Source organism: Plectropomus leopardus, chromosome 9 (assembly GCF_026936395.1).
Source record: "Plectropomus leopardus strain MGB_pleo_1.0 chromosome 9, ASM2693639v1, whole genome shotgun sequence".
Classification (NCBI taxonomy): Eukaryota; Metazoa; Chordata; class Actinopteri; order Perciformes; family Serranidae; genus Plectropomus; species Plectropomus leopardus.
Window position 1 is genome coordinate 13,181,730 of NC_142184.1, and position 26,408 is coordinate 13,208,137.

Sequence of the window (26,408 nt, forward strand, 5' to 3'; positions counted from 1 at the left end):
GCAGACATTATGAAAATTGATCACTGGGCTCCTATAATTATAGACTGGTGCACCATGTCTGGAGGTTATCGCTGTCAAATAGCATTAGTAAGGGAAATGTCTTTCTGTCTTTCCTTTGAGTCTGCACTGTCTGGAGGGATTTATGTGGTACAGTCCAGTGTGGTAAGACAAAAGTAAAAGAGCAGAGTTGTCTTTGCCAAAAATGAGCCATTTAGTCCAACGCTTATTGGGGAAAGAATAGCATTCATTCAATTCATAATATTTGTTGGTGAAAAGTAAAAGTACTCGAATACTGTACCTAGGTACTGTTTTAAGGTATTAAAAGTATAAAGTAAGTATTTCCATTCACTGTTACTTTATTTTTCTACTGTAATACATTTCAGAGACAAATTCTGTACTTTTTATTCCACATTTATTTGACAACTACAGTTACCAATTACTTTTAAGATTTAAATTGTCACATTTAAAAAAATATAATAAGCTTATGAAATAAACTGCATCATTAAAGATCAAACCAGTGAACCCTTAACAAGAAATAAGAGTTGGGCCTTCTTCAAGTTTCAGTTGTCTATGAGTTGTTAGCAGTTCAACCTATTTCCCCTTCTCAGGCAGTGTCATTGAGTTAAGGAAGTTACCTTCTACTACAGTATTTCTCAAATGAGGGCACATGTACCCTTAGACCAGGTACTTATAGTACTGTAGGGTGTTTTTTATTTTTTAATGTTAATTGAAAAAAATCAGTCATGCATACTTCTGTAAATATTAATACTGTCAAAAGTTCAATAAAAAATTGTAAATGTCACTTCAATTTACCATACATTATATTCAATATGTCTATTTTCAATGCTGCTGTTCACTGCCATAAACTGCTGCAACAAACACAATCACCTTTACATTTACTATTATTCAGTGTGTGTTTCTACCAAATATGTTTTGTGCTGATCAGGAGGTACTTGGCTGAAAACAAATCTCAAAGGGGTTACAATTTAGAAAAAAAAGAGAACCATTGCAATATTAATACAACAACTTCCTACCCCATTAATCATGTCACGATCCCCCAGATTTATTTTCTGATCCTTTAAAGGGGCTTGACCTCTAACTACTGAACTGTACATAAAATAAACAGCAACTACAACAATTCAGTTTATAATATATCATCTATGGGCCCATTCTTCTACAGAAGGAGTACTCTTGATACTTAAAATTTCTTTAAATTACCTCTGTACATTTATGTAACTAGGCAGGACTTGAGTATTTTTACATGACTGCATTGGTACAGTCCGCTTTTGTTTGTTAGGTCTTAAATAAAGAAGGCTGACAGACATTATGGAGGAACACCCACAAGATGGAGCTCCTGCAGGCTGGGGCTGTAGGACGTTTGTTGGTTTCACTTCAGCCAGCCTGTGTGACTTGTCAGAATGCAGAAATAGAACAGATAAACACATATAGCAAAACTGATGTAAAAATAGACCACGAGCAGTCAGCCGAAGGTCCTGCTCTTATTGCATTGCTCCACTTTTGATGACATCAGATCTATTTCCCCCCGCAATGGCACTTTTTGAGACGTTATTCAAATAAGATAAACTTAAAAAGCCTCCCTCATGTTCTATTTCGTGGGCTTCAATTCAAAGAGCAATGAAACATTACAAAATAAACACTTATTCCCATATTTACTGTAAATTTGCACATGGGACTGAACCAAGTCAAGTGGTTTCGCCAGGCAGGACCTACACGTTGGATGTTTACACTAAAACAAAATATAACTGTCCTCTCTTTCCACCACATGTCGCTCCCTTGCTGAATGATTGTTGTTCCACCAAGCTTGCCAGTGGCTATGCAGCGCACGGTCGCATCAGCCAATGGTGGAATCCCCTGGTGGCGTGTCTGGACTGGATCCCCTGTGAGGTTACACCACGTTGCCACTGCTACAGCAAACATTTCACCCTGCCACAAAGTCTTGCACATGTGTGGGATTTTACTGTAGTGAACAAGAAGAGGGGCAGTATAATCTCTTGTCAACATCTCATCTGCTTCCACTGCTGCACTTAAAATGACACTAAAGCCATCGACAAAACCAAAACAACATACAATTATTGAATTTAACAATAGGGAGAAAACAAATTCTACATCTTTGGCAAAGGAATTTAACTTAATTTTATTAAAATATTGAATAGACAACTTTCTCACCAAGTACACAATAAAACGTTTAACCTCCTGACAGAGACATCAAAAGACAACAAATACAAATTAGTTTCCAAATCATTTTAAACATTTAAGACAACCGGTAAATGTCCAGCTCATGATAACCTGGTGAGGACTGATAAGGACATGTGGCTATCTACAGATCAGTTTACTCGTGGCAATGAAGCCAATGTGTAGACTGTTGAAACACAACCATTGCTTTTGCTAGAATGTGCAAATTTTCCGTCATCACTCACGCTCGCTGTCTGACTGGCTAGAATTCCTCCAAAAATTACCCAAAAAATAAAGACAATTAAAAGAAGAAAGAACAAAAAAATAAAGATAATTTCCCATGTCTACGCCATTATCATTTAAGACAATGCAAAATCAACTACTGCTGTGCAACTAAATGGACTACATCCAACGCCTTTGCTTGTGATGAATTGTGCGGGATCTTAGTCCAGGCTTTGATTCCTCTTAAGGCATTTGAGCTTTAAAGGTCCTCTTCATCAGAAACGCAGGCAGCCAGATAGAAGGGTGTGCTTCACGTCAAAGAATCCAAATCAAGAGAGACACGTGTCTTTCTCTTGAGCTTCCTTCAGTGTCCATTTATCATCGTCATCTTAGGTAGGTGTGCGTGCATGTATTTACAACTTCAACCAAATGCATTGCCACCGTAGAGCTTCCCCTTGGATGTATCTTATGCCATCCATTTCATGTGCACTGCAATCCATCGTCGTTCTCTTCCATAATAAATCTCAGATCCACATCTCTCTGCACGTCCCTCTCCTCTCTTCCTTACATATTCTACTGATTACCGTGGGTTTATGTATGATTGCATGTACATATTTCAGATATACATTTGCTTCTGCATGTAAGGAATTTGGGCGTACTGAGCTTTTGGACTATTTTGGATATTTCAGAGGAGATTGAGGAGGGGAAGTGTGAGGAGAGGAGGAGGGGCAGTGCTTGTCTGAGCGTCTAGAAAACAGGCAGTCTGGTGGAGGTCAGAGTACAGGCGTTGATATCCTCAGTGTGAGAGGCTCTGTGCAGGGACGGTTCTGAGGCACTGCGGTTTATCTTAGGTAGGGCATGCTGGAGAAGCTCAATGGAGGACAAGATCTGAAAAAAAATGCATGAAGGAGAACAAATAAGTCAAGAAAACACTCTTCGTTCAGCTTGAAGTCTGCTATTAGAGAGCAGTTCACCTGCGGGAAGAGCGGCCTCTCATCCTTCGACTTCTTGATGCAGTCGGCCACCAACCTTTTCATGGCTTTGGGGCAGTTCTTGTAGAGCTTACTGAGGTCTGGGGACAAATAGCCTCTTCCTACCATGAAGATGATCTAAGAGAAGAGAGTCACACACAGCAGATGATGAGACTGAGGGAGTGTGTAAAGCACTGATCACATTTGAAAGTATTCTAGAGTTGAACAACTGGTCTGAAAGTTGTTTTCTCAAATGACATCAGGAGATTATCCCATCACCGCAGCGAGGATTATGCTGCCGCCACATAGCCATTTTGTAATTTTGTCATGAGCAACAGCTCTTTTTTTTTTTTAATTTGTCTTCAGATTTTCACTTCGGTCCTTAACAGCACAAGTCCCCAAATCTTGTCATCTCTCTACTTAGGAATTTTTGCTGTCATCTTCGAGTTATTAACCCTCAAACGTTTGTTTTCTTTGGGCTTTGTGCGAGCCTTGTGATAAAAAAACATCATCAACACGCCCACTCATTTGTAGTCACTTAACCTGATCAAGTTTTATTGCCCTGATCCTGATTCCAGTCATTTGATATTGAGAATCTGCTGATACAGAGTCCTGATCTGAAACTTTTATTTACCTGGATAATCCAGCTGCACAGTACACATTTCAAGTACTTTAATAGCTCTGCAATGCAATACAAGAAAAATATCTGCATCCAAACAGTTCCTTAGGTTTTTTTTTTTGGTTTTTTTTACAAAACTAACAAACTGAAAATGGTTTTGCATGGCTAATTACAGCATAAATGTAAAACTAGTTCACTCAAACAACAAAAAATTCTATTCCCATTAAAGTGGTGTAGCAGCTTAAATTGAACTAGAAAAAATAAATAATACAAGCTGAATATCTGCTGCAAATCGTGTCCTCCATTTACGACACCTGCGTGACAGCGGATGTAAACAAAGGACTGGGCGGGCCTATGCTCAAAATAACATCCCAATCAAATACAAAACACGTGGACTGGGCCTGATACCAATCCTCCTGATCTGGTTGGAACATCCCAAGTTAAATCTACTGACATTTACCTCTTCTATTCACGCAAGGGCTCAATTGGACATTACACAGACTTTGGACTAGGGAGCTGGCAGGGTTGAGTCCTATCAAACTGATTGAGACATTTTTGTTCTCACATGCAGCTCCTCTGGGTAATGTCTAGATAATTTCAGATTTGCTGTGCATGTATGACAGGGCCTAAGTCAGTGTGCTAGTAAGAGGAACCCAATCAGTCCTAAATCAGCAGTCCAGAGATGTTTTAGAAATACAGCCAGTGAGTTTCAGAGGACAAGCATCTAAAACACTGGAGCTATTGCAGAGGCACGAGTGCATGATGCTGCAGAGATAATGGATAATACGAGGACTAGATGTTCTTGCCAGTTCAGCAGCAGCTCATAACACTACTTATGGGCACACTTTGTACAGCAACATTAGCTTATTTTGAATACAGACACAGTAAACTGAACTCAACAAGGAGCCAGACAGGATCCAGACCGAGACTCGTGGCCTGCGGGAGGACGAAGAACCACAGACACACATATGCAAACCCTTGCACCCCTTTTCTCACACACGAACAGGGTTGTGTTACGGCTTCTAAAATTAGGCCAGTGGCTCCAGGACGCCCGCCTCTGTTCCATGGTGGGCCTTAGGCCAGCGCCACAACCCCCTTCAGACAGCAACCCAGTGTCTTTCCACCACCTTCTGGCTTCGGCTCGCAGCCTGACACAGTCTGGGACCCAGGAGAGGTCGACAGCTTCGACACTTGTGTGACTGTGGGTTACAGCTCTGCTTTACATGACCAAACCTAACAAGGTAGCCAGGTGTGTTTACGGTGTAGTGATGTCACCTAAGCCTTGTTTCCACCAAGCAGCCCGGCTCTGTTCAATTTCTTGTTCGAAAGGGACCCACTGCACAAACCCGCTATTTTTATTGTCCCATTAATTACAACAGACTTTGTTCTGTCTGCAGTGGAAATGAAAAACAAATATATAGTTTAGATACATATTAGTAGGTATTACAAATGGCTCCTAAGGGCACTATACCTAAAGTGTTGGTATAAATGTGGCAATAATGGGTGAGTATCATTACAATGACTTAATGTTGGGCTTTTTCATTGGCACTTTTGGCCATGTTGAGCCGCACTGATTTGCATTGCCATAACCAGTTTAAATACACCAAGTTTTGCCAAGTCATGTGGGAGACGGACCATCTCTGGAATAGGGTCAAAACACACCCCACTGCCTCCAAACAGTCTGGGGTGGTATCAGATGGGCTTTGTCATTGTCAACATTTAAATAGCCTCTGCTGCTATTACCAAACATAGCAGATACTTCATCATTTTTTTCCACTAAGACTAGATGGAAAGCAAAATTGTAGCAACAGCCTGATAAACCATAACGATTAAGGAACTGGTAAGCAACAACCATTGCACAGTGCAATAGCAAACGGTACTAAAAGGGCCACTGCTTTTAAATATCACAGACTTAACACAAGCACATCAGGACAAGCCTTCAAGCGGGAAGCCCTGTTGTATGGAGATGCAAACCCTTTCCATGCTGGGCTGACGCGCCGAGCCAAACAAAGTCAAGCCAGCATGTGTGCGTGTAAAAGGGCTACTTTATGCACTGAAGTACCACCAAAATATCATCACTTGACATTCAGTGTTACAAATAAATGATGAGGCTCTACCTGATCTCTTGTTGCTATCTGGGAGTACGGGAGCTCTCCCGTCATGAGCTCAAAGAGAACAATTCCATAGGAATAGACATCAGACTGGAAGCTGTACGGGTTGTTATCCTGCATCCGGATAACCTCAGGAGCCTGTGAACACACGGACAAAAAAGTAAACACGAGGATGACATTTTCTGTTTTCATGTCACTATTTTATCTGTTAATAGTGTTTCTCAGTTTCTCAATATAGCTTTCTCATTCGCTTTATTGAGACCAGAGCTGTGTTACTGACCATCCAGAGAATGGATCCAGAAGGCTGCTCCACCTGATGTGAGCCACTCCATCTGGCCTTCACTGTTGCCAGACCGAAGTCCCCAATTTTCACCGTTAGTCCTTCATGCAAGAAGATGTCTGCACTGCTGTCAAGGAATCACAGCTAAAGCATACTAGGGAAGCACAGATCCTGACCAGAATGTTAACAGTGCATTGACAGTTTCATTTTTCAAATTACTCACACCAAAACAGCCGATAGAAAGGATACTGTTGGACTTCATATCACGATGAATGATGTTCTTTGCATGCAAATAGCTAAAAGTGAGGGGGAAAAAAGATTACATCTTGGTTTCTTTTATTTTTGTCAGAGTTTATTGGAAAAGCTCACTTTTTTTGCACTTACTCCATGCCCTGAGCCGTCTGCCTAGCAATGTCTATGAGCTGGATTATCTTGAAGTTTGTCTCCAGGACATGAATGTGTTTGTAGAGGCTGCTGCCTTCACACCACTGGGTCACAATGGCCAGGTTGTCCTTTGTCATGTAGCCCATGAACAACAGGATGTTGACATGTCGTGTTTTCCTGCAACCAGAGGCAGAGGGGAAGAGGAAATCACCAAAGCGAAGATGAGATAAAAGTTTGCAAAGAAGATGATTGCAATTGTCAAAACTGATGAAAAAGAACAGTGCATCCATTTTTACCTCAGGACCGCCACTTCATTTCTGAACGCTTGGAACTGCTCTGGTGTGGGGTCGGTCACCTTTAAAATCTTCACTGCTACATCACCTACAACAAAAATGCTCAGCTCAGTTACCTCTGACTCATAAGATCCACTGTGAGCTCATTTAAAAAAAAAAAAAAGCAGTTCAACATGTACATTTTCAAACCATTTCACGTGCCAGGTAACTCACTTAAAAGTGTTACGTGAAAGTGTTAGTGGTTGCATCTGAATGTGCCCTGCCCTGTGTGAAATGCATTCCTACCATGCCATTTCCCTTTGTACACAGTTCCAAATGAGCCTGAACCGATGCGGGAGTTCAAATACACCTCGCTGGCCTCGATCTCCCAGTAGTAACTCGAGTCTCGCTTGTCCCGAGGTCTCTGGATGAACAGAAGTCAAGAAGGTGAAACTTGTGTAAGACACACACTAACCAGTTATTATCAATCGCCAGAATACTGTAGGTTAGATCACATAACTCGTCTGACAGCATGCACTTTATTTACTACATAAAAGCAGGAATGAAAAGAGTACTACAATATTTTATTTAAGTACAAGTAAAATAACTTACTAATGCAGCAAAGTACAACACGAGATAAAGAATTTCAAAGTAAAATGACCAATGAGATTAAATGTCTTTTATTACTTCCGTCGCTGCAAACAAGACACTGAACTTACTATTTTATTTTTCTCCTGAGTGTTGAAGGACGGGGCCCTCTCTCGCTGGGCAGGTGCAGGGGCTTTGGACTGCGGCTGAGTCCAGCCTGTAGGACTCTGATTGGGGGAACTCCCAGCTTGAGGAATACAAAGAGAAGGAAGCCGTTCAGGATGGAAGACTTTGACTGTGTCCAAAATAATTTACTACTCACTGTAGAGGGAATTCTATATAGAAGATAACATATAATGTGACATAAAAAAAAACTCTTTAGGATGCAACAAAATGGGATACAAAAATTCTCTCTCAGACAATGTTAGGGAAAGGCAAATATACTTTACAGCGGACTGTATGGCAAATATTGAGCAATTTGGGACACAACCTTTATCCCAATTTTCCCACCTTTTTTGCTTCCTTTGTTTTCAAACTAACAGAATTTAATTTAATTTACACATGAACATCAGAGGGGAAATGAAAAAATGTTTGAAGATTAATGACAAAGGTGTGAAAACTTTTTTTCTTGTGTGATAGAAAAAAAGTTTTCATCACATACAGAACAGACTTGCATTACCACCCTAACACCTCTACTGCTTAGCTATTTTTAACTTTTATTTTCTGTTGAATAGGTAGGCTTGTTTCAGTAGTGGTGTCACAGTGTTCAGGCATACACCATTGACATTACCTGCCTACTGCCCTCATTGCAGCTTTGCTTTTTTTAATCAATACTTTGTCTGACGCTATAATTATAAACTGAAAATGTCTGCTCTGTACAGCAGCAGAAAAAAGCACAGACTTGCATTAGTCAGACTTCACTTGAAAGAGGAGCTGACCGATAAGACGATTGCAGGGGATATGGTGTCAATGCGAAAAGAAAAATCACCTATTTGACAATATTTTCGATTTAACCCAATTCTAATAGGAAACTTGGCATTGTTAATGAGGGAACAGTAGTTGACTACATTGCTAAAAAGTTGGAGGTGTGCAGCTCTTCATCTAACAGCTCACTATGGCTTTAAACTAAACTACTATTAAATGCCAAAAATCACAGTTGTCTTGTTATTGCATTTTTGGATGAACGATAGCAGTGATGCTAATCTCTCTGACAAACCCATTGCATTTCCTGCCACTACTGATAATAATGGTCAACTCGTGTTTCCCCAGCTAAACACTTTTAATGTAGAGCTGCAGCAGCAGGAAATACTCTGTTTGCATTAGCAGTAACTTAATGGAGCACTTTGCAGATACTGAGTTTCAATAATGGATATCTTTTCTTGTAAAATGTCCAGTTCAATCGGAACACATATGTGGTTATGAGTTTATTAACAGGTGGGAAATTTTCCTCACGGTGGCATCCCTAATTATGGGTGGGCCTCAACGTTCAATGCCGTGATGAGTAATCTCCATGTTGGAGGGAGAAGATAATGTCTGAACAGTCTGTTCAAAAAGTTTGAATTTGAACACTTGTATGTTTCAAATGAATGCACAACCAAAAGGAGGGGAATTTTGGGTTATTGTGAAGGGAGGAAGTACGTGATACAGCACAAAAGTACACAACATGATGTTCACGAAATGCAAAGCGAGCACTTACCCGAGTCATGATCACGCATAGCATCCTACAGAGACAAGAAAAAAACACAAATTTCTGTCAGCATGCTCACACAGTTAACAACATGCTGCGCTGTCACTCATGGCTTAACTTCAAGATGTGAATGCAGATAGTCTGTTTGCAATGCATGCCACTCAGACTGCACACAGACGCTGCGCTTTCTAACCTTTTCTGGACTCTCGGAGGAGGCTTCAACAAAAGACTGGGAGAAGTGCACAATACCTACTTTCCTCTTCAGCCAGAATCTATGGCACCAGGAGCTGGGGGACGTATTCAGGCAGTCTAGCTACTCCCCAGCAGGGTACACAATACAACAGGCCAGTAGTGGACAGGAGGAAAAGGGACACAGTGAAGGAAAGTAAGGAAGGAAAGGTGATGCCCAGGTTACTACCTGAGCAGAACACAGGGAGAATATTCTACAAAGCATGCAAAACTAGTGAGCTGATTATGCAACAACATGAGCAGTGAAAAAGCAGAACTGAACAGGGGGAAGTCAAGTGTCGCACATTTTAAAATAAGATGCCATCAGGGGAATTACACAAAACAGGCTCAACCCTGTTCAGGTGGATTACTTAACGCAGAGGTAGATAAAAGGTAGAAAAAAAAGCCAGCCAGAGATAGTTTGAACACCTGAGATGTACGTAGGAGGGCGAGATCGCTCTTCTAGGCAGAGGGATATTTTAATAGTGACTTGAACCTACAGGAGTACCCAAGGGGCCCATATGGTGTGTAGTTACCTCAATCATGCTGCTGTCTACAGGCAGGGTAGTGCTAACCATGTGGACGTTGGGCGTGGAAGTGGAGCGCTGTCTCTGGGAGAGCCCGCCGCTTGTGGGCGTGTAAGGCGTGGTGTAGTTGAAGGCATGGGGGGTGGAATATCGGTGGGCTGAGCTGCAGAGGTGAACAAGCATCGAATGTTACGACAGAGCAGCTTTTGTTCGTCTACATCTTGCTTCACAGTGACACACACCACTGACATTTGACAGAAAAGCACACACTGCGACTTCTTGAAAACTGGCCTGCTGTGGGTGTGGCCGAGGTTGATGCTGGAGCTTTCTGGTTTCATTTCTCTCACTCTCCCTATTCAAGCATCATCTGTTTATGTTTAACAAACTGCTATCGCACATGTAAAATCCCTACGAGGCATGCTATATGATGACAAAAAAACAACACAAAGTAAAACAGAAAAAATAGCACTGTGAGGAAGTAGTTGTTGGTTAATTTTATTGTGGCCTTCCTCTTATCCCATTTTTGGCTAACTTGACACTGCAGTGGTATTTTGCCCTTGATGTTTGCCAAGATCACTATTGGCTCAGCCGAAGAGTACAAAGCTCACCAGCCAAATACGTTAATCTGCAAACAATCCAAATGTTAGTCTGACATGAGATGTGCACTTTTACAGCACAAAATCTAATTTTAAAAGGTTAAATTATCCCAAAACATGAACAACAAAATGCCTAATGTCCATAAATAGAACTCTGAATAGACAAAGCTTTTGGTTACTTAGTGTAGTGAACTGTAGCTGCTGGTTAAAATAAGGACAGTGAAACTTGACGTATATAAACAGAGATCATATTAAATCACACTTATGACCACATAGTGCACTCCTCTAGAACAATCCCTCTCCTGGCAATGCAAAACTATGTTTCAAAAGAGTATTTGAGATTGCCTCTGCATGGAACAACTTGATACTTTGTGAGCGCTAATTTGGCAGCTCAGAGTGCTTTTTAACCATTTTAAGTGCTCCTGAAACAACAGGCTCTTTTCACGCCTCTCGTTACATCAGCACTTGGACTAGTAAGCCCCCATAAAGCTGAGGACGTCATTAAAAACAGGATTTAATTCAATTCAGATTAGGGTTCTTTACACATTACGACTACGGCTGTTTTGGAGTCAAGCATGATAAATCATAGAAAATGACATCAGTCATGGCTACCCAAACCTGCTAATGTATCTCCACCCCTATTTACAGTATCCTCATTTGATACTTGAATTTTATTGTCCTGTAACCCACACAATGTATTTTTTTTTATTATTATTCAGAGATTTTCAACCAGCTTTGTATCATAAAAATGTGGGTAGTATTTGTAAATCGTTTATGCTATACTTCCCTCCATCTTTCCAGCGTCCATATCTTCCTGCTCATTTGCCAGCGAAAAACTCGAAGGCTGTTGCTCGAACAACAGACTGTACTTCCTCTTATTTATATGCCCCCACCACAGACAAAGAGTGTAGAAACAGACTGAGAGAGATCTGCCCCTTTCTCTCTCTTCAACTCAGATCAAATGGTAAAACTAGGCAGTACTGATAAAAAGTTAAACCAAGATTCTGTTACTGTTTTGCCTATTACTTGCCTCAAACTGTTTCTGAAACATATTTAAGTGTTCTTCTTAATTGTTTGTGAACAGGATGTGGGTGCCATACTGTTTCCTATTTTGTAAAAATGGAGGCTGAAAAAACTGAGATCAAACAGTAAAACTAAGCAGAGCTGATTAAATATGAACCAAGATTCTGTTACTGCGTTTCCTAGTTCAGAAATATATTTTAGTGCACTGTTGATCAAAAACATTTTTACCAGCCAGCCACCATATTGTTTCCTGTGTCAAACTGGAGAGCATTACATCAATCACTTTTGTTGGTTCAGTGCAGCACAGTGCATTCTAGTATTGTATGTTTTCTACCCTTTAAGCAAAAGTAAATGCCACAGCCTTCTTCCTCTTCTTTTCTCTGGTCCTGTAGCACCAATCTCAAGAGTAGATAGCCCAGTTTTTATGAAAGTACCCTTTTTCCTGCAGTGAAATGCTTCTTTAAAACCTTTTCTTTGTTCTCTCTGGTTTGCCAGAATTTTGCAGTTCAAGTGGCACTTGATTATTTTTTGACCACTTGTGGCTATGGAGCTTTTTTACTAGAAGAGATACACATTTTGTTTCTCTTGCACACGCACTAGGACGCACACAGCCGCATGCAAGTGATGCGATACACATTTCTACTATAACACGCCAAGATATGCAAAAATCAGCAGAGACAGGGAAGAAGAGGATGAAGACAACTGCAAGCCAGGTAACATAAATGTGATAACTCTAAAATGCTTAAAAATATGTTATGAGGAAGGGGATGCTTTCAATATGTTTGTAGAGCTTAAGGATACACAAAATGTGTTTTAGTGAGTAACACTGAATGTAAACATAACTTTTGTTTGTTTACAGGGCCTGTTTAAAAAAGAAGTATATCACTCTTCTTTGTTCTAGTCGAAGAAGAAACACTGTTACATAGTTTGTATGTTGTTTATGCTGTTTCCAAAACTCAGCCTTATTTGTAAATGTATCATTTGCAACTGATATTGAGAAGAATTTCTGAGGGCAATAAATCCTGTAGGTATAGTATATATCTTACAATAATAAAAAACACTCTGAGGATAGGTTATGGGCACATCAGACATAAAACCTTTGCCTCACCTTGGAAACCGTGTTAAAGATTCTCTCACTCGCCTGGAAGTCAGCGGGGGCAGTGAAGGGGCACCGCTCTCACCAGGTGTTGGACACAACCTGAAGATAGAGAGTGACAGGGAATGAATCCCTCGTAGCAAACAGCGCATGGGAATGTGCGAGCGCTTAGTCAAATAACAGCTGACTGCTAAAGACTACAATAGTTGTCAGCTTACGGCTTATCTAATCACTGTCAGTGATATGGATCTTTGAAAGACTGCTGCCTGTCCAGCAGCCTGCATGCAAAACAACACTAATAAGGTTCCATTCTCTGTGTCAGTATGCAAAGATATAAGCTTAGACCTAATCAGGAGACCTGTATTATCAGCAGAAATCCCCTTTCCTGTTTTAACAACATTTCTGATCCACTATGAATTTAACCTCAAATTTTATTAGATTGAAATCTTAATTAAAGAGATACTTGACCCCCCAGATTACCACTTGCCTATCAACTTTTGTGTTACATTGAATACTGATGAAAACTTTTTATCTTATACCTCCACGGTGGTCAAAGAATCCAAAAACATAGAAAATCCTAATAAATAAAAGTCATAGGGATCCGTGTTCAACATTAGCAAAATTTTATCAAAACATCAGTTTCAAACTCTAACACAACTTGTGCAGTGTACTATAAGCCTCATTTATCCACTCATGTAGTCAGTACTTCCCAAAAACACTCAGTTTACTCGCTGCGAGATGGCCCTTTCCAACAGGGATCTGAACTAAAGGTGAAACTTATCTTTGGTGTCTTCAAAGCCAGACTCCTGTGGCAAAACAGTAATTTTACCTTGCTGAACACAGGAGCTGTCGGTCTACCACTTCCATGATTGGTAGGTTGTTTGTTTTATTGTGTGACTTTGGTGTTTTAAAGGATTAGGTCAGATTCACCAAAGTCACACAACTGTTTGTAAATGAATGTTTTGATATAGTTTTGATGCTGTTAAACACAGACCTTTAGGACTCCAATTCATCAAGAATTTTTCAGAAAAAAAGTTGTTATAATGGATTTGATGTAACACGAAGTGAATAACTGATACACAAATGGTCATTTGGAGGGTGAAGTATTCCTTAAACTATTACCTTCCATACTGAGAATGGCTGTAGCATGGCTGGTATGTCTGTCCGTTATATTTCTATAATAAATAATTTGTGATATAATGTTCAAAAAGTATTTTTACAAAACATACTGACAAGTTACTAATGACCTGTTTACATCATGCTCCCATTTCAAGGTGAAGACACTTACAGGAGTTGTCTGATATTGCTCCAGTCCACACACATCGTGGGCACTTTGGTGCTACAATGCTCATGGAATTTGTAGCCGCATGTTTGGCAACGGAAACCATTCAAAAGAAACTTCTGGCAAATATCACAGAACGCTAGCTTCAGATATGTTTTCCGAACCTGAAAAGGACAGAAAAAATATGTATTTCATCAGCAGTGACACTTTGCATTGACTTGAGTGTGAGGATATTGTCAAATTCTTCTACTCACAAAATTATGCGTCGTCAAGGGAACATGATCTAAAACCTCAACCAGAAGCTCTTCTCCGATAAGGGAGGTGGAGTCGGTGTTCCAATCCATCCGTAATTTTTTACTGTAACAAACACAGAAAAAAGGCTTTGCATGAGGGGATAAGTAAGCAAAATAACTGCAGCAAGTAAGAATGTGATTTGTACAATCTCTGATCTTTCAAACCTACAACAGTCCTGAGCTCACCTCCTCTGTTCTGGATGCAGTCGAAATACAGCGCAGCACTGAGGCTGCAGACCTCGCACCTTTAATGCTTTAATCAGGCAACTGTGCAGAGTCATACCTGGACGCACGTTTACCTGAGGGACAGATAAAGTATTAATTCCTCTCTTGTTTGCCTGAATGTTAGTCACCCATATGTCTGTAAGTAACTGTGTACCGATGCAGTATTTCTGCAGCCTTATTGGAAAACTGTATGTCATCTTCTACCTTCAGGAAAAATCAACTCACCACAGTGCGCTGCTGGTTTGGGAGGTAGACACGGATAGTGCTGCTAGTCTTGGAGTCGGGCATCTTGCTGTCATCGGAGGAGCGACGCTGGCAGGGGAAGCCCTGGACCATGGTCGGGGAGAGACACGGGCCCTCAAACGCAGAGTCCTTCATTCCAAAGCCATTGCTCAGGGTCTTCCACGCTCCCTGGAGGTGCTCCATTAGTAAAGCTAAGTGCACTCAATGGTCTGAAAAAAAGAAAAACATACACAGTGTTAGTAGTACAAATGCTTGAAAGTTCATACCATTAGTTCGTTTTGTTCTATGTAAGGATATGGTGGCGAGCAGACTTAGTGTCAAAGTGTAAGAGACTAACTGGCAAATTAGAGAATAAATGTTTTTCATCATGAAAAAAAAAAGTCCATTCAAATCTTTACAAGCATATATGACTCAGTTGATATTCTTTAACCAAAATATATCTCTGGATATAGCCTTGTAGTTTTGGGGAAAAAAGTATGGAAATACAGGTTTGCATTAGGGTATCTCTAAACATAATCTCCCCGAGTGAAACCAACCCTCTTACATGATGGCGTGATATGGGTCATTTCAGTGTTATGTCAGTTTGTTCGTAGCAAGCCTTTCAGAAGTATGACAGGAAAAGTAAAGAGTATGTTCTGATCTGTTTAGTGGTCCTATATGCTTAACTCTCAGCTTAACCCTAAGCTATGCAATATAGTAGTAGTTTTAAGAATTACATGTGTGCTTTTTTTGGCATAATACTAGCAATCGTCCTTTTCTTTTCAAGTGAGAGCGAGCAGCAGAGCAGTGTAGACAAACTAATCCACTCCGACCAGGAGAATCTCAGGCGAGCACAGAGGTCAGACGTGTTATTTACAGTATATGCTTTCAACACACTCTTTTTCTGTGTGGTCAGGCAAACCGGCAACTTAAACTTAAGAGCCTGAAACAGATAGTAAAAGATCACAATATCAGTTCTTATTAAATAAAGACATAAAGGAAAAGAATAACTTAAAAAAAAACAATAGTAATTCTAAACACGTGTGCTCCTTTAAAAAAAAATGTGTTACTTGTTAACTATACAGTGGCATGAAGAAAAAAAAACACCTTGAGTTGGTATATCAGGTGGGCTGCGCAATCAATTGAAACATAATAGAAATCACACTATGGTTACGTGCAACATCCAAACCACAGGACCTGCAATTTTTTTTTAGATAAAGTTAAAATAAGTCACAACATACGATTATAAATGAGGCACTGTGGTGCCAAAGAGATGCTCGAGCCCACAATCATATTTTAGAAGTAAGGGAACATGCTTGTTTGGTCCAGACCACAGCAAAAATCACTATCATTATCATTTAGATACTTTTTTTCCCAGTGAAATGGAAATACAAAAATTTGCATCGTCACTAAATTCGTGGCTCATATTGCAATTACAATATCATTTAAAATAATGTTATTTTTTGCATATTGTGCAGCCTTACGATAACAATAATAATAAATATTATTTTTATACAATTACAATAATCTAAAAAATGAAGTTAAATTCAAAGCTGAAAATAGCCTGTTGTTTCAAAGAAAATGCAAAATGCAAGACACAAAACTTCAATAAATAAATAACAATATGAACAAAAACAATAAAGGAAAAAAACAATAAAACATCAATATAAAAAACAGAATAAAATACATTTACTTTCTAAACCACACACACACACACACACACACAAATATTTACATAAGCGATGTAGCCTAGTCTGCAGTTTCACCAATTCTTGGTCCTTTCTTTTCAGTGTGTATATTTTCACTCTGCAGAACTCCTAATTATCTCTGGTGTGTCCTTTACAAAGACCTGTTAGCACTGAGGAGATGATTTACTGCAGTTGGTGAGTAGTTAGCTGTCACAGCACACATACCGCTGTGTCAATAGCACAGAAATGCAGAAACCTGTTAGATTGTGGGTCTTGAACCTTTCCCACCATGCTGCAGGCATATTGTTCAAAACAAGTGCTGTGATCCATCCAGAAAAGGGGTAACAACAGAGGAAAAAAAGTGCAGTCCAGAATAATTAGACTTTACTCCCGTCTGCTTGTATCTGTGCTACATAACAGGTCAGTCTACATAAGACAGCCAACTTCACAAAAGCCACGATGACTGCTGCATCCACAGAGGAGTTTCTGTGACTTGACTGAAGTGTTCAAAGTCATAAATGTAGGTGAGATCAATGTCAGCAGATTTTGTGAGAGTTACGCACACAAAACTGACTTTTGAACGCCTTCAACGGAGCTCCAATGAAATCCAACTTCTGCTAAACAGACTCATAAAATGAGCCTGCTGCTGATATGCGTGCACCATTTACACAACTACAGAAGCTATTCGTAGCCTACGTGTGTTTTTATAAGGCCTGGTAGATCCAGTTATTGCTGTGAATTTGCCTGTAGGCCCTCAGAGGCGAACTACCGTCAAACTTCACTGCACAGCTCTCTCTAGTCACCCTCCATTCAAATTCCACTATTTCAAACAATGCATGTCTTGGTTATGTGCTTTACCGAGAAGCCGTTTCGCTGTCGTTAGCATTTCAAACATTATTTTAAAGAGTAGCGATGCTAAGAGCCAGTAGCCTGTGTGTGCTTACCAAGAGAAGTTAGAAAAGTTGTGCTCCGCCATAACTTCAGGAAAAAGTGGCGTCGGTGACATCATCATATTTGCAACGCATTCAAAGAAAAAGGAAAAAGTCGAAGTTGGTAAAGACCCTGAAGTTGTAACAAATATGTATCCGGTAAATGTAGTAATAATTTAAGACGCGAAGGTCATAGGCGGGTCTATTTTACGAGCCACCCAAATATAATAAGAGGAAAAGTTTTATCTCCCAGTCGTGGTAAAAACGAAAAAATCCGTCGGACCCTCAAAGTGACACGACGAGGGATATTCTTTAAATCCCGTGAAGCACTTTCAAATTAAAACTCCCAGAAGTTGCTCGGTGCTGACTCGCTTTTTCAATCAATATTTACGTTGTTGAGGAGAAGGTGAATCGGTTTGAGTTGGTGTCTTGCGTCCGTCTGACGCCAGTGATTGAAACAGGACCTTGCAGTCATAACAAGAGTTGCAAGCATCACTCACACTGCGCAACTATAGCACACATTAATCCCTCCCACTTTGGGAAAACCGTTGTTTTTGCTCATTAAAAATGAAATGCACCTTTAAAAAAAGTTGGATTCTCAATGTATGACCATAATTTACATATATACTTTATTTAAAGTCGTATTCTGCAATCGCCACGTTGCAAATGAGCTCACAGTTATTACTTTTTTCCGCAAATGAAGCAATAATATAATTTTATGAACATTTGTTAAAATATTAGTTGCAACAGTATCTTTTGAAAAGCAACAAAAAAGCCCACTCACAACCGGTTTGGAGTAAAGGTGTAAACCATTATAAACTCCACGTGCGCCACCAGCTGGATATTTGGGGACAGTGCAGCATTGCAAAATTGCAAATTATTTTTCTGATTTTCGTCAAAGTCATGTTACATTTTGTATTTCTGGCCACAAAGATAATAGCCAACCTGTGGTATGACATATACACTAGTAAAAAAAATCCACATATATCAGGGGTAAATTTTTTTTTTAACTGACAGATGCTTTATTCTTTAGTTTATATGAATTTGAAATGGGATCAAACAGACTTGAATTTGAACTGTTGTTAGCCAAAAACACAGCATGTTCCTCTCCAAACTGGCTCTGAAACAGTACAATTGTGAAACTGTACCCTCTTACACTCACCATGTGTTCACCATCTCTGTAGCATCCCGGTCTGGGTCCCCTGAGGTCCCCCAATTACAGATGGCTCATAGGTCCTTTCAGCAAGCTGGAGTTGACACCATCTGAGAATAAAAACAGCTTCATCAACATCCCAGGCAATATGTCTTCATGGGTTCAGCATACATTGTTTCCATAAAGCAGCAGCAGCAGCAGCAGCAGACAGTTTTAGTTAAAAATCTAAACCTCAAAGTCACAATATATTTCAATTTTACTTTCATTCTACCTGTTCAACTTTACACTCATTTTCTGACAGATATTCCACCTAGCAAATAACAGAAATGCCAAATACTGTTTCTGTGAGGATGAGGGCAGGGCTTTGTCATTGAGGAGCGTTTTAAGGTGCTCCACCCCACATGCAGCACCATCACTGTATTTCAGTCAGTGTGGGATAATACAGTGAAACATCTTTTAATCCATTCAAAATGATGCATTATAGGTTTTGATATTTTCCCTGCTTTGTATTAAATGTTGGGAATTATATAAAAAAAGACAACAGGATAAAATAATTGCTCCCTAAGAGCTCTGTGAGCAAAGCCACCTTAAGACTGAGATGAATGCATCTTTCCCACTTATTGATCTGACTGAGCACTCAGGCCAGTTAGCTGAGATGCTTGCAGCTCCCATGGATTGTTGTCTCTATCAGTCCACTTGTCTTCAAAATGTGATGCAGTCAAGACTCCTTAAACATAAAGGGTCCACATTATACAATAACATTCTGAAACACATACACACTATTGTTAGATTATTGTGATTATGTATTGTTTAGGTCCATTTACACTCTCATTCAAGCTCCAGATTCTTTGTGAATGCCTTAAAGTTAAAAATACAACAAACTAAGTTGCCTATAAATAGTAATTTCATGGATTTCTTGAAAAAAAAAAAAAAAATTACTTCAGTTTTAGTTTCAAATATGCCTCTAAATAATTTATGTATCAGAAGACTGTCATAACAATAGCAACCTAATATATACATATATTTATATATATTTAAAGGCTTTTGCTTGATTACTTAGAGTCAAAGATTTTTGATGTAGGGGAGAATTGGGTTGGTTGTTACAGTTTTTACCTTCATCTGAACCCTTAAACTGTATCCTTAATAGATTCCATTTAAATGTGTAACAGAAGCCTACAATATCAGGTAGAAACAGAGTGACCTTACTCTCTTTACGTTATTCTGTCCAAGAGAAATGGACTGTCAAATAACTTTTGTGCATTTGTGACAACCATCCCCATGTGTTATTGTAAAAGGGAATTTAAAAAATTAATCTTAAAAATGACTGTAAAAAGTTAAATTTTAAATTTCATTTAACTTCTTTATTTACATGAAACAACCTAACCAGTTCATGCATCAAGAGAATGCATGCAACAAAATCAGGACGATACCTGTGACAACCTACCTACAAGGAAAATGTGACAAGCATCCACAACACATGTTGTAGCCTAGCTAAAAAAAGAAAAATATAAACTACAGCTCTTCCTTCATATATTTTAATGCAAACAATTGTTTTATCATAAAACCCATTGTGTAAAAACCTCGGCGATAAACACAGGTCATAATATCAAAAAACAACAACAGTGCAAAGTCACACCCCAGACACCCTCTAACTTTGATAAATAAAGTTGAGTCCCTAATCAAAATAGTGGTCATTAAACCCAAAAATACTCTTTTCGGTTAAAAAAAAAGAGTTTATTTGTAGAATATAAAATTAATTCTGTTGCTTTGCATCTTTTTGCCATGCAAAAATGTGTCTTTGTGTGGCCTATTCCAAGTAATAAAAAGGCAAACAAATGTAATAGGTCACATTACTTTTATGACATAATAAAATGGTTATATTACTTATTACTTTTAACAGGGCAACTGGTCTAATCTTTCACTGTTTGAAACCTGGAGTGAAATCACTTTTCTTATGCTGCTTTCAGATGCCTTTCAAAAGTATTTCAATCTTGGAGCCCAAAACAAGTTGGTGCGATGTCTTTAAAAAACATATGGGGGAAAGGGTTATAAGCCACTTTGTAAGATGTTCCAAAAAATATTTTAATTTTATTTATTTATTTTTTATTTTCAATATTCATCAATATTCATCATCATAATTCCATCACAATTTCCAAGTCATTTCCTTGTTTATTTACTATTTTATTTTTTAGTTTCTTTGACCCCTTTAGGGTTTATTTTATGTAGTAATAATAATAATAATTGTCATCATCATCACCATTGTTATCATCATATGTATTTATTATTATTATTTTTGTTATTTTTCTAATTTTCAGGTCATTGTTGTTGTTGTTTGGGGGGTGGGGGGCGTCATTTCTTCCTTTGTTGCCTTCTTACCATGTTTTTTGAAAGAAATCAAGCCCATTTGCTCAGGTTTCAAAAGGTTAATCAATTACATTTTAAAATAATTATAATTATTGCTGCAATTATTATTATCGTTATTATTTGTGGCTGTGGTAAGGGGGTTTTTCGTGGCATTTGCAGTTTACGTAGCCCATATTGCCATTATTAAAGCTATAACCATATGGCAACAACATTCCCTGATGATGTTCATTTTAAGATGTGGGGAAAAATAAGAGCAGTCGATTTAGGGAAAAGGGGCCATTCTGTATCTCTGATTGGCTGAATCATAAAGGCGGTGTCCAGAGATCCCTGTGATTGACTGGCTGCTTGTAGAGTATGTGGCCAATGACTGTGCAGGTTTTTACTGGATACTGTGAATGACAATTCAGGAACTCCTGTTCACACCGCATGTAGCGCAAAGAAGGAGGCGTAAACACTGATAGAGCTAAGTAACGGTAGCCAGCGAGGTAAGCAATAAAACAACACTAAAATCGATTTAATCAGTACAAACTGTGTATGTATAAACTTTGAAACTCTACCGTGTGTAAATTATAATAGCGGAAAATCGGACGTTCGGTCTGTTTCCTGAAATTACAACGCTGTTGTTGGTTTGGTGTAACGGAGCATCGGGTTCAGAGTCCGGCCTGCTAATGGTAGCTCGTCACAACGACTTTAGTGTGTGCGCCCTGCGCGGGAAATTTTGTTTTTATGGTATATTCACCCGAATACCCGTCAGAAATAATTTACGGTAAACATATATCACCATGAGTGTCTGTAAAGCACTTTCTTACTGGTGAAAGAGGGTCGATCGTCGACTGAACCGTGCTTCTTGGTCGTGATCGTGAGGTGGTGTGCTAACATGTGCTAGCTAGCAGCAGCAGTGTCTCGCGAGTACGCAGAAAAATCAACGTGACTAGGCCAACGTTAGCGTAGCTCCAACCTTTGGCATTTGATTCCGTTTTAGCCCGGAATCACGTTGTGTGGTTTATTTACGTGGAAAATATGATATGTAGGTTCTTTTTTTAAAAACGCAGTCGAGTTATCTTTAATCTTTGTTAGACGGCGGGCTCGCTGTTGTGGCAGATATTCATCACATCACGATGTGGTGGGACTGCCCTCTGGAGCTAGCTGTCTAACTTAGCATACAACCCACGGCATGCTTTCATGGCCATTTCTGTAGTAACGTCAGTCGGTGGCGTGTAGCACCATGTTGGGCTATATTGTTGACGATATCAACTAAACTGTACTCCAGGAGAGTTTCGCTTTTTTGTGGCTACTTGAGAAACAACATTTATGCAGCTATTTTGCCAAACAGTATTATATAAGCCCAATTTTCAAGGCCCAGTGTACATTTTGATGGCCGCTACAAGAATTGGGAGCAACAAGTTAGCATTTGCAATCTTAAACCGAGGTGATTTAAACCTAGTTGCCCCGTTTTGTCGTCTTTTGGGTGCTTATGGCGAAGAGATTGATTACTTATTAACTCACGTTCTTCCTGACTTGATGTCTTTAGCACCGTCAACAAAAAGAAGTTTGGCCTTCACAACATGATCCCATTGATGAAAGCGTGTAAGTTAGCGTAGTAGTTAGTTGTAGTCTGATGGCCAATAATAATAGCATCATAAAAATGCACCCCTTTGTTTGATCGTAGACTAGATCCCCCTGGTAGTCATTATGTTAGACTGACTTCTGCAGTACCGGTCTGTGAGTTGTGTACTGTTTTCTGACTCAAAGTTTAAATCATGAAACAGAGTTTTCTGAAATGGTTTTTCAGTGTTGGCATTGATTTCTGACAAGCCTGCACAAGCATGGTTGCTTAGTTATGATCATGATCAGATCATTCTTGATGACATGTCCTCATGTGACCTTGTGTGCACCGGCTGCACTGCAAAAACATCCCATCATCAGCAACAGCTGTCCATGTACTGCTCAGAGCCTTTGTTAACCGCTTCATTAGTGAAAATGTAAGATTGAATGACAACCAAGCTTTCAGACCACCTTTGAAAAATGGCACAATGTGTGTTTTGTAGAGCTAAAGCGCATTGTTTCAGTAAGTGTGTTTGTAAATACTCTAAACAGATTTAACCTCCAGCAATAAGAGTAATGTGCCATGTTAATGCTTTTAGGTTTTACCGGCACACTAAGCAGCTTAATTTGAGAATGAGAGGCCACTTTCTGAACTGCATTTGAGCTAGAATGTAGAAAATCAAATGTTGATTATTGCCTGTGACAGGCTAAACATTTTTTAGGGGAAAGTCAAGATGGTGCATGTCAAGAAAATAATCTCATCCCCCACTGAAAACAGTTGTGTGTTTGGTGTGAAAGCTTGATTAGATGGATGGCTGAAAAACACAGTTAAAAATGTGTCCGGTGTAGACAGTGTGCAGGCTGAATAGTGTTTGTTAATATTTGATTTTGAGCTGATTTTAACTCATATGTGTCATGTTTTTGTTTAGGTAATGGATGGTTGCAGCAACAATGAGTGCTTTGGATGTGGCCGCTCGGGGCATTGGATCAAGAATTGCCCTGCCAGCGGTTCACGCGGCCGCGGGAGGGGTCGGGGACGAGGCAAGGGTACTATCTATTATCCAGGCCGCACCCAATATAGGATAATTATTCCAATAACTTGGCTAACACGTTATTCTTTATCATTAAACTTTACATACTGTGTGGTGTTCACTTGAAGCGGTTGTGTTGAGTTACAGATGGGTCTCCGGAGAAATATTTGGGAAGTCTAAACCATAAATTACAACCTTGTCTTCCTTTCATCTTTGCATACTAATATGGCTGTCATTACAGAGCTGTTTTGTTATCGGTGTGGAGACCAAGGACACATGGCCAGGGACTGTGACCAAACTGAGGATGGTATGCGTTGCGATTCTCTACTTTTTCTATTTACATTAGGGCTGGGAGATTTGGAGAAAATGTGATACCACAATATTTTTTGACCACATACCTCATTATTGATATTGTCTGGTTGTATTGGTGTTTTCACTAAATATTTACACAATGAGATTTTTGATAAACAACCATCAATAATGTGGGTATAATGAAAAAAGAAAGCAAATCATGGAAGTGCTGCAACAGTTTGGTATAATATCAGTATTTCGCCCAGTCTTATCCTATATACTGTACTTACTGTGTCAAAAACATCAAATTAATGGATACATATGGATACCGAGTATGTGGGACGGTTGTAATATTTTCCTCAGTATTGATACACCGGTATTCTAGCTCTTTATATTTTGCCTTTTCTGTCAAACCCTTATTTCAACTCTAGTTAGCTGGTGTTAAGTGTTACTTTTTATTACAGTTACAGAGTTATTTACAAAACCTTGATGTCCATCTTTTAACGGTAATACTTTCATACCTTGTATTTTAATAAGTGTTTTGTTTTTTTTTTTTTTCCTTGTTCAGCGTGCTACAACTGCCACAGGAGTGGCCACATTTCCCGGGACTGCAAGGAGCCCAAAAAGGAGAGGGAGCAGCTGTGCTACACCTGCGGCAAAGCTGGCCACATGGCCCGTGACTGCGACCATGCCAACGAGCAGAAGTGCTACTCTTGCGGTGGGTTCGGTCACATCCAGAAACTGTGCGATAAGGTGAAATGTTACAGGTGAGTGCTGACCTAGATGTGAATTTAAATCTTGTAACACCGCAGCAGGCTTGTTTCTGTTCTTGTGTTCACTTTAATGTTAGTTTACCTGCATTGTCTCTCACTTGAGAAACTTTTGTCTCCCCTAGGTGTGGCGAAATTGGTCACGTTGCTGTGCAGTGCAGTAAAGCCAGCGATACTAACTGCTACAACTGTGGAAAGGCAGGCCATTTGGCGAAAGATTGCACCGTTGAAGGCAGCGCATAATCAGTGCCCTCTGTTGCCCCTCCTTTTTTTCAGATTGATGGTTGGTTGTATTATTTTCTCTGAATCCTCTTCACTGGCCAAAGGTTGGCTAACAGAGGCTAGTCCCAGGCCAGTGAGCCTCTCGACATGTAATACAATGAAAGGGGTGAAAAAAATATCTTTCTGCATTCAATACAAAAATGTTTTAGTTTGGTAGCGGTGTTATGTATAATGCTATGTTAAAGAACCCCCCTTTCCAAGCCACTGGTGATCAGAGATGAATAAATGGGACTGAACATATGGGAAACTATAGGACCTCTGAACTTGTGGAAGTGAGCCTCAGTAAAATGAGATAGAAGAAGGGAGTAAATGGAAACCGAACTTCCATGTATGGTTATTTTGGTTTGTTTTAGTGGGATATGAGTTGGCCAAGAGAGTATGACATGGAAACAGTTCATAACATGATGCATTTCAGCCCTACAAGCAGCTAAAGTGGGCGATAACAAACTACATGTTATATTGCTGACATAAAAATTTTTGGAGGTATTAAAAGAAACATGTTCTTTTATAGAAATCTGTTTACAATTTAAATATCACTTGGTAGTCCAAGGTAGACTTTTCTTTCAAAATGGCTTTGGATTTTGTTTTCTTTTTTTTTATTACCTTGGCGAAATTTAACATCAAGAACAGTTGTCAGAACAGCAGAATTAGGAGTTATTTGGGAATGAAAAAAGTTTTCACAGAAATCAAAATGTTATTTTTGTACAATATCACTTAGACTACTGTATAAATACCATTTGCTTGTACTCAGTTTTTAAGTCGGAAGGAAAGTGCAACTGAAGTCCTAGAAAATAGAAATGTAATTTTAAACTATCAATAAAGTTGGAGGCGCACGGGGAGGACCTGCAGTCTGACGTCTTTTGTCCTTTACAGGTTTTTGTCGTACGGGTCAGTGTAAAAACAATCATCTGCATCTTCAAACAGGCTTAGATGCAAGATGAGCTGCTAAAAAAACACACATTATGGTACACAAACCATCCACAAACATTTTGTCCTCTTGTATTTTTTTTTAACTTTACTTAGGAATGAATATAATCTAACTTGGTCGATTAATTCATAGGCTATGTAGTGCTGTCAAAAAATATGCAAGATGTGGTATTGTTTGAAATAACGTTTTTCTGTATTTTTCTCAAATCAATTAATTGATGTTTGATCAAGAAAAGTGCTTACTTTTTGCAGCACTAGTACTCTGGCAGTGTATCTGCAGCATCAGATCACTACATCACATTTGTCCATTACATTTGTGCAACCACTGTTTTTGTAAATATAAAAAAGAGACTTCATTTGCTGAGTATATTTGGTAAAAACGTAAAAGTGTCCTCTAACTGTGGATCAGATTTCTCTGTCAAATTCCTTCTGATTCTCTGCAGTAAATTTAGCCGCCCTGAGGCACATGGTGAATATGAGGACAGGCTGCTGCGCGTGACATCATGCATGCGGCTCTGAAGATAAAGTCGAGGAGTAAAATGGAGATCTTAGGGTTCACCAGTGTCCCTATTATACCCCACACTGCAAATCAACATAATATAAACGCAT

At 39.3% G+C, this 26,408-nt stretch overlaps 2 protein-coding genes across 7 annotated transcripts; one reads left to right on the top strand and one right to left on the bottom strand.

Moving 5' to 3' along the window:
• Window positions 1-2,130: 2,130 nt before the first annotated feature.
• raf1a (Raf-1 proto-oncogene, serine/threonine kinase a) lies at window positions 2,131-21,780 on the bottom strand. 3 transcript variants are annotated; one of them, XM_088082004.1, is made up of 19 exons: window positions 21,763-21,780; window positions 18,599-18,699; window positions 14,823-15,049; window positions 14,559-14,671; window positions 14,334-14,436; window positions 14,086-14,243; window positions 12,810-12,899; window positions 10,092-10,245; window positions 9,521-9,640; window positions 9,337-9,361; window positions 7,772-7,887; window positions 7,359-7,476; window positions 7,077-7,161; window positions 6,781-6,957; window positions 6,646-6,692; window positions 6,397-6,515; window positions 6,123-6,254; window positions 3,390-3,524; window positions 2,131-3,303 (listed from the first exon to the last, which is right to left on the bottom strand). In XM_088082004.1, exons 3-19 carry the CDS (start codon window positions 15,021-15,023, stop codon window positions 3,163-3,165), a joined length of 2,034 nt encoding a protein of 677 aa, XP_087938130.1. In that variant the 5' UTR covers window positions 15,024-15,049; window positions 18,599-18,699; window positions 21,763-21,780; the 3' UTR covers window positions 2,131-3,162. The 3 variants fall into 3 exon arrangements, with proteins under 3 accessions (XP_087938130.1, XP_042347249.1, XP_042347250.1); XM_042491315.2 differs by lacking the exons at window positions 18,599-18,699; window positions 21,763-21,780 and adding an exon at window positions 17,452-17,925; XM_042491316.2 differs by lacking the exons at window positions 9,521-9,640; window positions 18,599-18,699; window positions 21,763-21,780 and adding an exon at window positions 17,452-17,924.
• On the top strand, window positions 21,284-25,711 carry cnbpa (CCHC-type zinc finger, nucleic acid binding protein a). 4 transcript variants are annotated; one of them, XM_042492325.2, is made up of 5 exons: window positions 21,284-21,438; window positions 23,428-23,545; window positions 23,771-23,836; window positions 24,389-24,587; window positions 24,716-25,711. In XM_042492325.2, the coding sequence occupies exons 2-5, from the start codon at window positions 23,431-23,433 to the stop codon at window positions 24,831-24,833; spliced, it is 498 nt and encodes a 165-aa protein (XP_042348259.1). In that variant the 5' UTR covers window positions 21,284-21,438; window positions 23,428-23,430; the 3' UTR covers window positions 24,834-25,711. The 4 variants fall into 4 exon arrangements, with proteins under 4 accessions (XP_042348259.1, XP_042348260.1, XP_087938132.1 ...); XM_042492326.2 differs by having other exon boundaries at window positions 23,428-23,539; XM_088082006.1 differs by lacking the exon at window positions 21,284-21,438 and adding an exon at window positions 22,480-22,540 and having other exon boundaries at window positions 23,428-23,539.
• The last annotated feature ends 697 nt before the right edge of the window (window positions 25,712-26,408 follow it).